General features: G+C 35.0%; 4 protein-coding genes across 4 annotated transcripts; 2 read left to right on the top strand and 2 right to left on the bottom strand.

Moving 5' to 3' along the window:
* Positions 1-2,184: 2,184 nt before the first annotated feature.
* Positions 2,185-6,189, top strand: LOC133338059 (uncharacterized). The gene is made up of 3 exons (XM_061546245.1): positions 2,185-2,985; positions 3,063-3,506; positions 6,097-6,189. Exons 1-3 carry the CDS (start codon positions 2,185-2,187, stop codon positions 6,187-6,189), a joined length of 1,338 nt encoding a protein of 445 aa, XP_061402229.1.
* A 140-nt stretch (positions 6,190-6,329) lies between these two features.
* On the top strand, positions 6,330-8,165 carry LOC133338048 (uncharacterized). The gene has a single exon (XM_061546234.1). It carries the CDS (start codon positions 6,330-6,332, stop codon positions 8,163-8,165), a length of 1,836 nt encoding a protein of 611 aa, XP_061402218.1.
* Positions 8,166-8,815: 650 nt separating this feature from the next.
* Positions 8,816-10,514, bottom strand: LOC133338036 (uncharacterized). Its single transcript, XM_061546223.1, has 2 exons — positions 9,055-10,514; positions 8,816-8,825 (listed from the first exon to the last, which is right to left on the bottom strand). Exons 1-2 carry the CDS (start codon positions 10,512-10,514, stop codon positions 8,816-8,818), a joined length of 1,470 nt encoding a protein of 489 aa, XP_061402207.1.
* A 4,807-nt stretch (positions 10,515-15,321) lies between these two features.
* Positions 15,322-16,230, bottom strand: LOC133338024 (paramyosin, short form-like). The gene has a single exon (XM_061546214.1). It carries the CDS (start codon positions 16,228-16,230, stop codon positions 15,322-15,324), a length of 909 nt encoding a protein of 302 aa, XP_061402198.1.
* Between the last annotated feature and the right edge of the window lie 1,201 nt (positions 16,231-17,431).

Raw genomic sequence — 17,431 nt, 5'->3', positions numbered from 1 at the left:
AATCAAAATACACCATTTACATAAAATCGGACGAAAATATATATGGGAGCTATATCTAAATTTAAACCGATTTTCACGAAACTTAGCACACACCATTCTAGACTCAATTCAGTATGCTATTCCAAATTTCGTGCAAATCGAAGAATATTTTGGGACTTTAGTGCACCATTTACATAAAATCGGACGAAATTATATATGGGAGATATATACAACTTCGAATCGATTTTCCCCAATTTCAATAGGGTTTGTCCTTAGGTCATAAAAATGAGATGTGCCAAATTTCATCCGATACGGATCATAAATTCGACCTGTACTTTATTTACAGTTTTACATGGAAAGTGTTTCTATACATATTCTCAAAAGGAGCCATGAGTCTATCTCGTTTCCTTTTGCCTGTTACAAACATATGCGCAAAGATATAATACCCTGTACCACAGTGTGGTGAAGCGTATAAAAATGATTCGAAAATTGACCAAAGGCGAATTTTTCTTTTGGAGTTTTCATATACTCACCAAGGTCTTTCATCCCCAATAGGATGTTACCAATCGATCCGGATTTACATATAGCACTTATACATAATTTTGTTCGATTTCATAGCGGCCAAAATCATTAGAGAAGGGCGTTTGTTATAAGAATCTTAATCCTTTCAGTGTCAAAACAAAATTTTATCAGAATAAAAATCTAAAATTTTGTATTTAAAATCATAAAAAGGACATAGTTTAGAAAAAATAGCAATTGTCATTTTAACCCTCGGCCAGTTTCTTCTGTCTTTCAGAAAAAAAAATTAAAAACATAGGATAATTGAAAAATCGCAAAGAAGGAGAGTACTTTTAAATGTCGAATATATTCGACAAAAACACTGAAAGGGTTAAGGCCATATCTTGAATGTACCCAATGTAGTGAAGGGTGTTGTACAGTCCGACGTCTGTTTGAGCTTTACCTAGGTTTCTTTTGTTTTAGTACACACGTCTGTTATTCATTTTCAGTCCCCAAAATTTTGTTGTTAACCATTTTTATACCCGAGAGTAAATCGGTTCAGATTTAGATATAGCTCCGATTTAAGGTAAATGGGCTCCAAAGTCCCTCTATATTTTTCGATTTGCACGAAATTTGGCACAGAGTACTGAATTAGGTCCAGAATGATGTGTGTTAAATTTCCTGAAAATCGGTTCAGATTTAGATATAGCATATACATCTGACCAAATGAAAAATTTAGTATCGGTTGCAGAATTTCATGTTTATGGATCCAATTTCATTTTACTGGTCCTTAAAAAATGCGACGTCTGTTAGGATTTATCTGTTGAATATACCCAAAGTTGTGAAGGGTATCATATAGTCGGCCCTGCCCTACTTTACTACTTTCCTTACTGGTTTAAGTTCTTTATTTGTAAAAAAAAATTGAAATAATAATATTTTTTTAATATTGACTTTTGCATAGTTTGTTTTGAACTGAATATTTTTGTTGTTGTATCTGTTTAAATACACCTTGAACTGAACCAAATAGAAAATAAATTGTCTATTTTCGACAACATATTTTAATTTCATTACAAATATCCATAACATAAATTATCCTGTGTGCAACTAAGCTCAGTACCTATTCATTAGATATACAAAGTTGTGGTAACAAAGTAAAATGGATACGAACCCTTGTCGAAGGTAAATGCACTGAATATACACAAATATGCTCACAACTACTAGTTAAAGGACCATAATAATTGTTTGCAAACCCCGAACGGATAACAGTTGTCATGGGCTAGTCAATTGATTCCAGTTAGGGGTTTTATTCAAATCAAATGGAGAAATAATAGACTAAGGACTGCAATTGAATTTCAATTTCGAGTTTTATTTAATGGAATTGAAGATCAAATGCGTGGCATAAAAATCAAGTCATGGCCATTTTTCGGCATCAGTAAGACTAGAGCAATGGCTTTGCATGGATTAACCAAGCGACTTTTAATTTTCCTTCTGATTATACAATTTCATCGAAACTCCTGTTGCAACTGCGAACAATGGAAAATTATAAAGTATTTCAATGAAATGGAAGCTATTGAAATGAATTTATTCATAAACATCAATGGGCAAGCGGAATCAGAACTCCAGGATATTACTATGAAATCAAATATTCCAAAAATTATCATTAATAGTGAAAATGTAAGGAGAAAAAAATTTTATAAACAATTTAATATGAATATCTTAACGGTGGCCAGAATTGATGTGAATAATCAAAAAGTGAGCTTTTCGCTATTGGGCGAACTTTTGTGGAGGCGACATTACACAAAAATTATTGTGTTCTTTCAAAGTGTTGACGAGGATGAACGGCAGCTGGTTAGCCTATTTGAAGATAGTTTTAAAAATGGTTATCTATCTGTTTTGGTGTTGTGGCATAATGACACATACACCTATACACCATATCCCAAGATACGAGTTATACATTTGAAGAATTATATGGAATTTGGAGAGCTACAACAACGGAATCCCTATAATTTGAATCAATTTCCTATCCATATAGCAGTTGTGGAATATCCACCACGTTGTTTTAGTTTCCATAACCGACAAGGCGAACTAATCAGATCTGGCTATTATTACAAGATTTTAGAAAATTTTGTGAAACATCACAATGGCACGCTGAATCCGGTGTTTGTTGATGCCTGGGCCATAAGTTTTGATGAGGCGTCCATCGTAGATCTGGTAAATAATCGTGGCTTTAGCTTTATTCCCACCTATTTAACGGCTAGTAGGCACTATGAGAGCAGTGATTGTATTCACTTTGGTAAATGTTACCTACTCGTTCCGGCTGCACGGGAAATTAATCAGAATTTATATCTGTTGGTATCCTTCGATAGGGGTATGTGGTTTATGGTGGCTCTTCTGTTAGTTATTCTGACTGCATTAATTGCTCTCATCAAGCGTTTTCTCTTCAATAAATGCGACATGATCGAATCTATAATGTACGCCCTACAGGTTATAATTTTCATATCGGGCCAAGTCTTTGAGAAAAAGACACTCTTCTTTTATATGCTGCACATTTTGTTTCTGTGTATTGGTTTATTCCTCACGAATAGCTATTGCGGCAATCTTTCCAGTATACCTCACGGATATACGAAGAAGATTTGAAACCCCTGCAGGATGTTGGGCGCACCAAATTGGGCATACACACCTACACGTTGGACTATAAAACCTTCTTAGCACTGGAGAATTTACCCGACATTATTTATCAGCGTTTCTTCACTGGCAATAACACGGAATTCAATATAAATCGCAAAAATTTAAACATCGTCAACATATATATGGGCATGGATGATACTGTCGATTTGCTGCTATATCAACAGATATATATGAAAAGGCCATTGGTGAAGTATATGCCAGAACCGCTGTTTACATTCCCCATGTTTGTGTCGATGCCGCATCGTTTGCCATTTATCGAGTATTTTAATCGTCATTTGTGGTATGTGACCGACAGTGGATTATTGAAGAAATTCAAGGTGGATAGTAAATGGGATGGTATTGTGGGCAGAACAATTACATTTTCCCCGATACTCCATCAATTCGAGCCATGTCACTGGCCTATTTAGAATATGCTTTTGTAATGTTATTCATTGTATTATCTGTGGGTTTGTTGATATTTGTTGGGGAAATTTTAAAAGCTAAGCGAAATGTCAGTCGGATAAGTAATAAAGATCTGGAGGATAATTAAAAAAATAAGTTGGAAACATTATGCAATATATGTGTATTAAATTCTGGAAAAATTAAACTTTAGAAATGCGTCACTTTTTTATGAGGCAAAATATACCTTAGCTGAAAATAGTTAATATTCGTCCATATTTGGAGAACCCCCGATTTTCACAATTTTCAGACGAATCAGATATTTCTGCTTAATAAGGAATGTATACTGAATTTATTGAAATACATATACATTAGGTTGGGGAAAAATAAATCCATTATTTTTTTTTTAATTATAGGACTTTATTTAACCCTTCGGTCAATAACCAAAAAAGTATACGTAGATCAATAACCGTGGTACATTTGTACCCATCCAAAGATAGCTCTGTAACTCATTAAAAAATTGGACTATCGTGAGGTTTTTTGTTTTAAATTAGTCTATGCGGATCTGGTCTAGGTGTAGGAACTCAAAATTATATATACATTAAAATAATATATATTTAAATCCATGCTTAAATGATAATCTATCTAAAACAATCATAGTAAATTCGTTATAGCTTTCGAATTAGTTATGTTTTTATTGGGATCTTATTTAGATGTTCCTCAACCCCTCTGCAAATTTTTGTGGCCCTAGACAATATGGGTCCATCAGGGCGACTCGTGGAAGTTACTATGATTGTTTTAGATAGATTATCATTTAAAAAAATTTGAACCAAATATCTCCATTATTAAAAATTTTACAGCATTTTTATTCAAAAAAAGGTACAAATGTACCCGGTTATTGACCGTAGGGTTTATATGCTTCGGAATGTTCGATTTGGGCCAAATAGGCACCGTTTTGTTGTATGATTTGTTGCTTTTTAAAGGTAACTTCAATTTCTTAGAAGTCCTTCTCTCTTTTTGCAAAAAACTTTAGTAGTCGATTTTTACGAAGTTTCTGGCGAGTCACTCTCCTGTTGGCCAATTCTGGCCGTTTCTGGTCAATTGTAAATGGTTTATGGTCGATTTTTAGTTCCTGGGCGATGTTACGACTGCTAAGATGCCGGTCAACATCGACTTTTTCTCAGATTTTATCGACATTTTCGACGATCGGCCGACTTAATATATAGGCTTTTAGTGACAAGAAACGGGTAAAATCGAGAATAGACCATTAAAACGTTAAAATGTCACAGTTAAATATCAACATATAAAGATATATTTTCATGTATACTAGGGTAGACAGGGTTGACACTATAACTCCGAACTATGACCTTTGGTGAATTTTTCCTTTTTTTCATATACTCATCAAGGTCTTTCATCTCCAACAGCAAGTTTCCACACCACAGATTATGACCTTGATTTTGACTCACAGTGTTACCCAACATTCATTCGTGCTAAATTTACTTCAAATCCATTCGGATTTACATATAGCTCTTATATATTTTTTGTTCGATTTTGTAGAAATGGTACATCAATAACTCTAAGTCTGTCCAATTGACATGACATTTTGTATATATTTCAGAATGTATGGATTAATAAAAATAGATAACATAATTAACCTCGTCCGACTTCATTGGATCTTCAAATTTGCTACGTCTACTATATCGTCCACACTGTGGTACAGGGTATTATGTCTTTGTTCATATGTTTGTAACAGACAGAAGGAAACGAGAATATGCATAGAATCACTTTCCAAGTCGATTTATGCATGTCCGTCCGTTCGTCCATGTTAAATTGTAAACAAAGTACAGGTCCGATTTATGATCCGAATTGGATGAAAATTGATATATTTTACTTATTTGGCCCAAGGACGAACCCTATTGAAATTGGGAAAAATCGGTTCAGTTTTAGATATAGCTTCTATATATATATTCGTCCAATTTAATGTAAAAGGTGTACCAAAGTCCCTATATATATCTCGATTTGCACGAAATTTGGCATAGCATATTAAATAAAGTTTACAATGATGTGTGTTAAATTTCATGAAAATTGGTGCAGATTTAGATATATATCCCATATATATATATATACTTTCGTCCAAATAATCAACGGGTGTCCGATTTATATTTGCTTAGAATTGATTTGAAATTTTTTTCCATTGTAAGAAGCAACTCTATATTTGCCCAAATTATTAAATTTAGTAGAGGTTGCAAAATGGCACGTTTATGGATCCAATTTCATGTTAATGGACCTTAAAATGTGTGACGTATGTTAGAATTCAACTGTTGAATATACACAAAGTGGTGTTCATAAAGTCGGCCCCGTCCGACTTTACTACTTTACCGTACTGGTTTATAGTACAATTTGTACAAAATTTGAAACTAATAATATTTATTTTGGTATTGGCTTTCGGATAGTTTGTTTTGTCTTGAACCAAATAGAAAAACTGAAATTCAATAAAAAAGTCCATAACATGAATTATCCTGTGTTCGACAAAGCCCAGTACCCATTCATTAGATATACATAGTTGTGGTAACAGAGTTAAGTGGATACGAACCCTTGTCGAAAGTAAATGCACTGAATATACACAAATATGCTCACAACTACTAGTTAAAGGACCATAATCATTGTTTGCAAACCCCGAACGGATTACAGTTGTCATGGGCTTCGAGTTACGGTTTTTATTCAAATCAAATGTAATAATAATATACTAGTGACTTTTGATTTTCATTTAATAGACTTGAAGATAAATGCGTGGCATAAATATCAAGTCATGGTCTAGTTTGGACATCAGTAAGACTAGAGCAATGGCTTTGCATGGATTAACCAAGCGGCTATTAATTTTCTTCCTGGTTTTACATTTTGATCGAAACTCCTGTTGCAACTCCGAACAATGGAAAATTATAAAGTATTTCAATGAAATGGAAGCTATTGAAATGAATGTATTCATAGACATCAATGGACAAGCGGAATCTGAATTTCAGGACATTAGTATGAAATCGGATATTCCAAAAATTATCATTAATAGTGAAAATGTAACGAGAGAAAATTTGTATAAACAATTTAATATGAATATCTTAACGGTGACCAGAATTGATGCGAATAATCAAAATGTGACTTTTTCATTGATGGACGAACTATTATGGAGGCGACATTACACCAAAATTATTGTGGTCTTTGAAAGTGATGATGACGTGGATGAACAACAGCTGGTTAGCCTATTTCAAGATAGTTTTAAAAATGGTTACCTATCTGTTTTGGTCTTGTGGCATAATGACACATACACCTATACACCATATCCCCAGATACGAGTTATACACTTGAAGAACTACATGGAATTTGGAGAGCTACAAAAACGAAGACCACATAATTTCAATAAATTTCATATCAATATTGTAGTTGTAGAAATTCCACCACGTTGTTTTAGTATTCATAATCGTCAAGGTGAACTAATTAGATCCGGATATTTTTATAAGGTAGTGGAAAATTTTGTAAGACATCACAATGGCACGCTGAATCCGGTGTTTGTTGATGCCTGGGCCATAAGTTTTGATGAGGCGTCCATCGTAGATCTGGTAAATAATCGTGGCTTTAGCTTTATTCCCACCTATTTAACGGCTAGTAAGCACTATGAGAGCAGTGATTGTATTCACTTTGGCAAATGTTACCTACTCGTTCCGGCTGCACGGGAAATTAATCAGAATGTATATCTGTTGGTATCCTTCGACAGGGGTATGTGGTTTATGGTGGCTCTTCTGTTAGTTATTCTGACTGCATTAATTGCTCTCATCAATCGTTTTCTCTTCAATAAATGCGACATGATCGAATCTATAATATACGCCCTACAGATTATAATTTTCATATCGGGCCAAGTCTTTGAGAAAAAGACATTCTTCTTTTTTATGTTGCACCTCTTGTTTCTGTGTATTGGTTTATTCCTCACGAATAGCTATAGCGGCAATCTATCCAGTATGTATACCTCACGGATATACGAAGAAGAATTGAAGACCCTGCAGGATGTCGGACGCACCAACTTGGGCATACACACGTACACGTTGAACTATAACACCTACTTCAAATTGGAGAATTTGCCCGACATTATCTATCAGCGTTTCTTCACTGGCAATAATACCGTATTCAATATAAATCGTAAAAATTTGTATATAGACAACATATATGTGGGCATGGATGATACTGTCGATTTGTTGCTATATCAACAGCTATATATGAAAAGGCCATTGGTGAAGTATATGCCAGAACCGCTGTATACACTCCCCATGTTTGTGTCGATGCCGCATCGTTTACCATTTTTTGAGTATTTTAATCGTCATTTGTGGTATGTGACCGACAGTGGATTATTGAACAAATTCAAGGTGGATAGTAAATGGGATGCTATTGTGGGCAGAACAATTACATTTTTCCCCGATACCCCACCAATTCGAGCCATGTCACTGTCATATTTAAAATATGCTTTTGTAATGTTATTCATTGGATTTTATGTGGGTTTTTTAATATTTGTTGGGGAAATTTTAAGAGCTAAGCTAAATGTAAGTCGGCTAAGAAGTAACGATTTGGTGGAAAAATAATAAAAATATTTGAAAACAGTTATACAAAAAATGCACATTTTATTATAATAATAAAATAATATACACTTACTTTGTAGTTTATTGACATTCGTAGACGTAAAATTTCCCGGACAATGATTGATACGAATTTCGTTTTTTCGTCTTTGGTGATGAAGTAAACCCACAAGGACTCGAAGTAGATGAGGGGTATGTTTTACAAAAAATTTTCTCATACCATCTGAAAATAAACGCAAGCGAAGATATACAGCTTTTTATTTATTATTCATGAAAAATTAAAAATAAATATCTAAACCTTGAAAGATTTGTACTTCCGCCTTCTTAGTGTACAAGGGCTTTCATTCCCATAATTAATTTTCCAATTTGCTAAACCTATATCAAGTCTGTAAAAGAGACCCATAGGTCCAATCTCTCTGGTAGATGGGACCTACTTCTCCACTCTCTCCATCAGCTCAAACCGAAGCAGTTCCCCAAAAGGCATGGCAAATTTCAAGTTTTTTTAAGTCCCAGTAAAAAAAAAACAAAACACTTGTTTGTACGTCAAACCGTACAGAGTACGTTTATGCTAAAAAATTTCAAACATTCCAATGAATGATCGCAAATCTAGCTTGGTCATTTGAAATTTCCATTGCAATATTTGACATTTGTTAGCATTAACGTACCCTATATGGTTTGACGTAAAAACATGTGTTGTGTGGTTTACAAGGACGAGGTCCCGGTGAGTAATAAACTTAACTTTTTTTAACATGAAAATCCATGGGTACATTTTTTGACGATCATTGCAAACAAAGTAAAACATTTTATTTTTGGACAATTTACTATAAAATTCATATTTTTTATTTGTTCCACATTTTATATGTTTAATCTAATTTTCTTTTTCTTAGCTATTAACATTTCCACAATGAATATCAACAGACCCACAGATAATCCAATTAATAACATTACAAAGGCATATTCTAAATACGCCAATGACATGGCTCGATTTGGTGAAGTATCGGGAAAAAATGTTATGGTTCTGCCCACAATACCATCCCATTTACTATCTGCCTTGAATTTGTTTAATAATCCACTGTCAGCCAGATACCACAAATGGCGATTGAAATACTCGACGAATGACAAACGATGCGGCATTGAAACAGACATGGGCGTTGTAAACAATGGCTCGGGGATATACGTAGCCAATGGCCTTTTCAAATGTATCTGCTGATATAGCAACAACTCGATAACATCATCCATGCCCATATAAATGTTGACAATATTTAGAGATTTACGATTGATATAGAATTCGGTGTTATTGCCAGTGAAGATACGCTGATAGACAATGTCGGGTAAATTCTCCAATGCTAAGTAGTTTTTATAGTCCAATGTGTAGGTGTGTATGCCCATTTTTGTGCGTCCCACATGCCGTAGGGTTTTCAAATCTTCCTCATATATCCGTGAGGTATACATGCTGGAAAGATTGGCGCTGTAGCTATTCGTGAGAAATAAACCGATGCAGAGAAATAACAGGTGTAGCATATAAAATAAGGGCGTCTTATTCACAAATACCTGACCCGATATGAAGATTATAATCCTTAGAGCGTGTATTATAGGTTCGATAACGTTACGTTTATTGAAATAAAGGCGATTGATAAGAGCAACTATTGCAGTCAGTATCACTAGCAGAAGAGCCACCATGAACCACATGCCCTTATCGAAGGATACCAGCAGATATAAATTCTGCTTGATTTCCCGTGCAGCCGGAACGAGTAGATAACATTTGCCAAAGTGAATACAATCACTGCTCTCATAGTGCTTACTAGCCGTTAAATAGGTGGGAATAAAGCTAAAGCCACGATTATTTACCAGATCTACGATGGACGTCTCATTAAAACTTATGCCCCAGGCATCAACAAACACCGGCTGCAGCGTACCATTGTGATGTTTTACAAAATTTTCCACAATCTTATAAAAATATCCGGATCTAATTAGTTCACCTTGACGATTATGAAAACTAAAGCAACGTGGTGGATATTCGACAAATGCTGTATTGATATGAAATTTATTGAAATTATAGGGTCTTCGTTTTTGTAGCTCTCCAAATTCCACGTAGTCCTTCAAATGTATAACTCGTATCTGGGGATATGGTGTATAGGTGTATGTGTCATTATGCCACAAGACCAAAACAGATAGATAACCATTTTTAAAACTATCTTCAAATAGGTTTACAAGCTGATGTTCATCCGTGTCATCATCACTTTCAAAGAACACAATAATTTTGGTGTAATGTCGCCTCCACAATAGTTCGTCCATCAATGAAAAAGTCACATTTTGATTATTTGCATCAATTCTGGTCACCGTTAAAATATTCATATTAAATTCTTTATACAAATTTTCTCTCGACGCATTTTCACTCTTAATAATAATTTTTGGAATATTCGATTTTAAAATAATGTCGTGGAAACCTGATTCCGCTTGCCCATTGATGTCTATGAACAAATTCATTTGAATAGCTTCCAAGTCATTGAAGTAGTTTATAATTTCCCATTTTTCGGAGTTGCAACAGCAGTTTCGATGAAATTGAAGAATCAGGAAGAAAATGAAAATACACTTGGTCAATGCTTGCAACCCCATTGCAGTAGTCTTACTGATGTCAAAAACGAAAGCATGACTTTATTTATATGCCACGAATTTGATCTTCAATTCAATCAACTAAATGTTAAAATTGAAATTCAATTGCTGTCCCTAATCTATTGTTATTCCACTTGATTTGAGTAAGAACTATAAGTGGAATCAATTGACCAGCCCATGACAATTGTTATCCTTATTGGGGTTTGCAAACAATGATTATGGTCCTTTAACTAGTAGTTGTGTGCGTACAGTATATTTACTTTCGACAAGGGTTCATATCAATTTTACTCTGTAGCCACAACTATAGAAATCTAACCAATGAGTGCTGCGCTCTGCTCTGTGTTCAACGATATTTGATGTTGTGCACCTCAACTTCTACTAGTTCATCAAGTAGCAATTGTACTAAAATTATAATATTTACTTACTCTCATGGTACCAATTTTCCTATAACACATTTCAATATTGTGTCTATTCGTTCAATCTAATCCAACTGTATCAAACTAAATTTATTTGTTGTACACAAATAATTTGAATTTAAACTTTATATCTGCTGGTATCCTTTGATAGGGGCATGTGGTGTATGGTGTATTTTCTGGTAGTCATAATGATTGTGATAATTGCTCTCATCAATCGCCTTTATATCAATAAATGTAAAATCTTCAGACCGGGACAGGCATATGTGGATAAGACGCACTTTTTTATATGCAACACCTCTTATTTCTCTGCTCTGGTTTATTCCTCACGAATAGCTACAGCGCCAATCTATCCAGCATGAATATTGAGGAAAATTGGAAACCCCTAGTGGATGTGGGAGACACCAAATTGGGCATATCAATCGTAAAAATGTGTGATATTGGTTGACAGTTCATATTGCCACGACGAGAAATTAGGCGAACAGGAAATGTCTCATGTAATAAAGCCATATTGCCTCAGTAGTGAGGCATGTGACACAATCTTGTTGAAACCACATATTCTCCAAGTCGTTTTATTCAATATCAGGTAAAAAAGTTGGACATCAATAGACCTAACGCTCAGAATTGACGGTGACGTAGTTCCATCGTCGTTTTCGAATAAGGAAGGTCCAATCACACCTTCGGAAATTGGTTCAGATTTAGATATAGTTCCCGACGAACTTTTGCACAGTGTGATGTGCTGCAACATTCCAAATATCGGGTGCCAATTTTCTTTAATCCGATTAATATAAATGTAACATCAACGACTCCAAGTCTGCCCGATGAATTAAAATGTTTGCATTGATTGCCGAATGGCAGGTGTATGGATTGATTGAGGTACGTTCAAATAAAAAACATATATTCAATTGCGAACGATTTCCTGTCAATGGTTCTGTTACCATAAAAATCTTAAGAACATCTCTTATAATATCCAAAAATGGTGAAGGGTATCATATATTCGACCTTGTCCGACTTTTGTCCTTTCCTTACTCCAAAAACTAGGAATGAACCAGTGAGCGGAGCAGTATAGTCGGACGGGGCCGACCATATGATATCCTACACAACTACCACGAAAAGCAAACTTTCTGTTCTATATTTTGAGTCTGGGCAATATTCATAGTATTTGCACCCTTTTAACCGATTATAGATCAACAACCCCAATTTCTAATCCTGGCATATTTTCCACAATTTTTTTTTTCTTGAAGTGAATTTTGATTTGACCCTCGGCATATTGAGCGATCATCATCTAAACAGCCGCTCTAAGTATTTGGTCAGATCCCCTTCACCTTGTAAAAATGTGATATTCTGCATATAATAATTGCCTCTAGAGCAACTAGAAAATCTGACAAAATTAAAGTTTTTGGTTCATTGCACCCCCTGAATGAAATCTCAACTTCACCGAAAACTGTAGGTGTCGTCCTTGACCATGATCTTTATCAAAAACAACCATGTCGTTTTTTAGCCCGATCCCTTTCTCCATGTAAAATTTCGCGACGTTCGGGCCATAATTTCGGCCTCTGGAGCGACCAGAAAAACGGACAAAAATTAAATATTTGGTCCATTTCATCCCCTAAATATTAACTGATCTTTACCAAAAACAATAGGGGTCTTCATTGGCCAGAACCCGTCCTACATTCAAAATTTCGTGAAGATTGGTCCATAACTGTGGCCTGTATCGTGTTTACAAATTATAATGGACAGACGGACGGACGGACACACATGTCTTGATCGACTCAGCGGTTGAGAGGTTGATATCTAGCTGAATTTTTCACCGACATGGCAATTAGTTTTGCAGTCTAGTGGTAGTTGAGTAGGTTATAATTTGGATGACCCCGTTCAACTATATTGTTCCGCTCACTGGAACATTGGACAATGAAATTCATAGTGTGAAGCATAGGGAAACTTTAATGTGAAATCGAAAAACGATACTTTTTTTGTGAACATACAAAAAATTTTGACACAAATTAAAAATGCTAAAAAGGTGCTAGATCCCTTTTTTTGGGGTTAACGAGTTTAAAAAGTGCTAAATCAGCAACACTGTTCGTTGGTCGAATATTCCATATTATGCGCACCAGCCAGATATAGAGGTGTTCGGACGGACATTTCTAAATCGTTTGTAACTCATAGCCGACCCCATACAAGACATATATAGGATATATATTCTTGATCACCGTAATAATATATGACGATTAACACAGGTTCGTCTGTCTGTTGTAATCACTATAGCATCAAAGCAAATTGAAATAGATCGCCAAATTTTGTCTGCAGGCAGGTTATGTACTACAATGGGACAATTCGAGAAGGTATTATAACTGTAGATCTCAAATTTGTCGGCATTTTGAAGATTTCAAGCAAGTTTCTTTTAACGGTATTATATTATATCGGGGTTTTTTGCCACACTTCCCTAACTCAATCGCTGTAGTATAGTTTCAAGTGGGGTTGGAACTTTAATTTTAGGTTCAAAGAGTGAAATATAATTTGTGGTGTTAAGAAAATGAAAAATAAGTATAAACTGTGAGTGGAGCAGTATAGTCAGACGGGGCCGACTATACGATACCCTACACAACTGCCACGGAACTCTAACTTTCTGTGGATGTTCATTCCGAGCCTGGGCAATATTTAGTGATATTTGCCCCGACTTTCCCGATTAGAGGTCAACAGCACATCTTCCATACATGTTCCGAATATTACAAATATTCAGTACAGCCCTTCTACTTACTTGTCCAGATTCCCTTCACGGTGGGTTGAGTTATGATGTTCGGCTTATATTCGACTAGAAAACACACAAAGACATTAGGTTTTCCGTCCACTTCATTCCAAAATTTTATTCTGATCATCACCGAAAATAATAGGCGTTGTCCTTGACCATCATTGGAACTTCATGGAATATTTCAAAGCGATCAGCGCTATATTTCCGCCCTCTAATTATTAGCTTTGTGCAGCCCCAAAAGTTTGTAACGCCGCGAAATATTGGTCCTAGACCCACCTTTAAGTATACCGATCATCATATCTAGACTAGCTGAGTCGATCTAGACATGTGTGTACGTCCGTCCGTCTGTCCATTATAATTTGTAAACACGATACAGGCCACAGTTATGGATCAATATTCACGAAATTGTCGACGTAGGATGGGTTCTGTCCAATGAAGACCCCTATTGTTTTTTGAAAGATCGGTTAATATTTAGGGAATGAAATGGACCAAAAACTTTATTTTTGTCGCGAATTTTTACATGGAGAAGGGGATCGGGCCAAACAATAAGCATGCCTGTTTTGATAAGGATCGGTCAATATTTAGTGGGTCAAATGGGCCCTGACTTTTGTGTGAAAAATTACAAAATTTGTATTTCATAGTGTATATATTTATCCCTGAAGGACATAGACTCCAGAAGTTGGTAGTATATCCAAGAGGCGTGGTTATCCTTTAAATTGATACCAATTATATTGTCGTATGTACTCGGATGTGAGAGTAACAATTAAATATTTAAACACTTTAACACTTAAATATTTACGTATTCATATATTATTTTGTAACCCATTCCCACACTAGAGGACGGAAATATAGCGCTGATCGCTTTGAAATTTTCTATGAGATTCAAGTTATGGTCAAGGACAACGCCTATAATTTTCGGTGATGATCAGATAAAAGTTTTGGGATGAAGAGGACCGAAAACTAAATTTTTTGGTGTTTTTTTCAAGTCGATCTATAGGCCACAATTGAAAGTCGAACATCACAACACAACTCACGGTGAAGGTAATCTGGAGAATTAATTAAAAGAGCTGTACTAAATATTAATTAGTAATATTTGTTGACATCAAGAGGGTGCAAATATCGGTCAAGAGGTTGCAAATATCGCGAAATATTGCCCAAGCTCAGAATATAGAACTACAGAGTGTTATATTTTCGTGGAAGTTGTGTAGGGTATCATATGGTCAGCCCCGTCCGACTATACTGCTCCGCTCACTGCTTTTTCATATAAATATATTTAATTAATTTATTTGTCGAAAATACGAAGTCCTAATATATACACATTCTTCAATTCATGGCTAGTATATTATATTAAAAATATGTAGGTGTAGTTGTCTTGATTGTTCAACATCTAAGTAACCTTATTCCTGCGACGAGTACTCATAACAAGCGGATTCGCGTTACTGGGATAATAATGCAGACGTGAATTATTACGCATTAGCTTACGACACAGCCAGCATTTGTCATTCAAACTGCACTTGTAGAAATCACATTCCACACGATCGTCCATTTTCCGCAGAATACGCTTAGATTCCTTTAGAGAGGCACCAACTTGTTTGTACAATTTTGTTGCCCGGCGTTCGTCAATGGTTTGCATATACTTTGGATATGGTTTACGATATGCAGAATCGGGTGAAGTGGAACGTACACGTGAGGCAGCGCGATCAATGACCGTATCAAGATCTTCCAAATACTCAGGCGGTTCATAGGGTGGAAGAACGCGGGAATAAATACCACGCACCTGACGTTCGACCTCACGTGGCAACTCATTGTTGTCCAATTCCAGACGATTGATACGATCAACAATTTCCATGGTGTCCTTTTTGATTTGATTTTCCAGCTGACGTTGATTCAAGTAGCGTATACGTTTCTGAGCCTGATCTGACACCTGATCGGGATGGGTGTGACGGGTGATATGTGATGGATCATACATCGGCAGTTCATCGAAAGGAGCCTTGTGCTGGTAGTGTAAGTCACTAATGATGCCCTCTGTCCTTTCGTCGGTATCATGTTCGACTTTAAGGGTCTTGACGGCATTCAATTGATTCAGCGTTGAGGTGGAACGATAATGCTTGGGTGTACATTCATCCACCCATGGGGTGTGGGTTCTTGAACCATGGAAATGTTGTGTCTTCGCATCTAAATAATCCAGTACTGGCTGATGAAAGTTAACTCTGTAGCCAGGCGTATCGGGATCATTGATGACTTCACTGCGCATATGGCGAACATGAGGTGTTCGCAAACTATATGTAAGGGACATTTTGATGGGGGTGAGAGGTGGTCCTTTTTTTTCTTATATATTAAGCAGTAGTTGTAGAGGGCAAGACAATTTGCGTTGTTGCTGGTTGTTGGCTTTTATTCGAAAAATCTGCCAATGAATCACTCGCTACATACAATTGGTAATTTTGGGTGATCTATAAAAAGAAAATAAAACAAAACAAAAATTAAATAAATAGTTTAGTTTTTTTATTTATTTTGATTATTTAGGGAAATTCAGAATTGCAGCAAGGTCAAATTCGAATGCAATACGTGAAAATCGATTTGAAAATTGTATAACTTTTAAGTAATATATAACACAAATAATAAAAGCAGGAGATGAATAACATAATTTGTATGTGGTAATTTTAATTACATATGTAATTTCTAAGTTATTTGTCTAATTAATTATTATAATTTTGTTTATAGATTTATTACTTTTATTTTGTAATAAATATAAGCACACATATTTTATAGAAATTCATAACTTTGATTTTATTTATTTTTAATATTTAATTTTTCATATGCTTGTGTAATCGTCTTTTATTTTAATATTGTTGACAGATTTATTATATTTATTTTTTAATAAATTTATTTTTTGTATATATTTTTTTTTAATAAATTAATTTTTTAATAAATAATGACATCCACATTGTTTTTATTTATTTGTTTGTTATTTTCTTACATCGTTTTATTATTATTCGTCAAATATATTTCAATGTTTATTTAAATTTGCTGTTTTTAATTCACTTCTGTGGAATTTCTTGAGACTTCCTACAGCCTGAACAATGGCAAAGAGACTGATTGGTAAAATTAAATGATCTAATTGTACAATTTTTGATAGTGAAAAGCAAATCGAATTGATAAAAATAGAGACGCAACAATTGTGCCGCTAAAATGTGATTGTCATGAACACCCGTGAAGAAAAAAGAAAACAATGGCCAATTGTTTATAGCAGATATTCTCTAAATACTTAAGATATACAGACAATGGAAAATAACATGCATATGCAGGACATTTGTATACCCTACACCATATGATCGGTTTAGATTTAGATATAGCTCCAATATATAGTTTCGCCCGGTTTTAGGTAAATGGTGCACCAAAGTCCCTGAAAAATCATTAGATTTGACCGAATTTTGGCATAGCGTACTAAATTAAGTTGACAATGGTGTGTTCTAAATTTCGGGAAAATCGGTTCAGAT

Source organism: Musca vetustissima, unplaced genomic scaffold (assembly GCF_032173495.1).
Source record: "Musca vetustissima isolate MV318-11 ecotype Yass unplaced genomic scaffold, APGP_CSIRO_Mvet_v1 utg5643, whole genome shotgun sequence".
In the NCBI taxonomy this organism is placed as follows: Eukaryota; Metazoa; Arthropoda; class Insecta; order Diptera; family Muscidae; genus Musca; species Musca vetustissima.
This window is presented reverse-complemented; position numbering and strand designations above follow the sequence as displayed.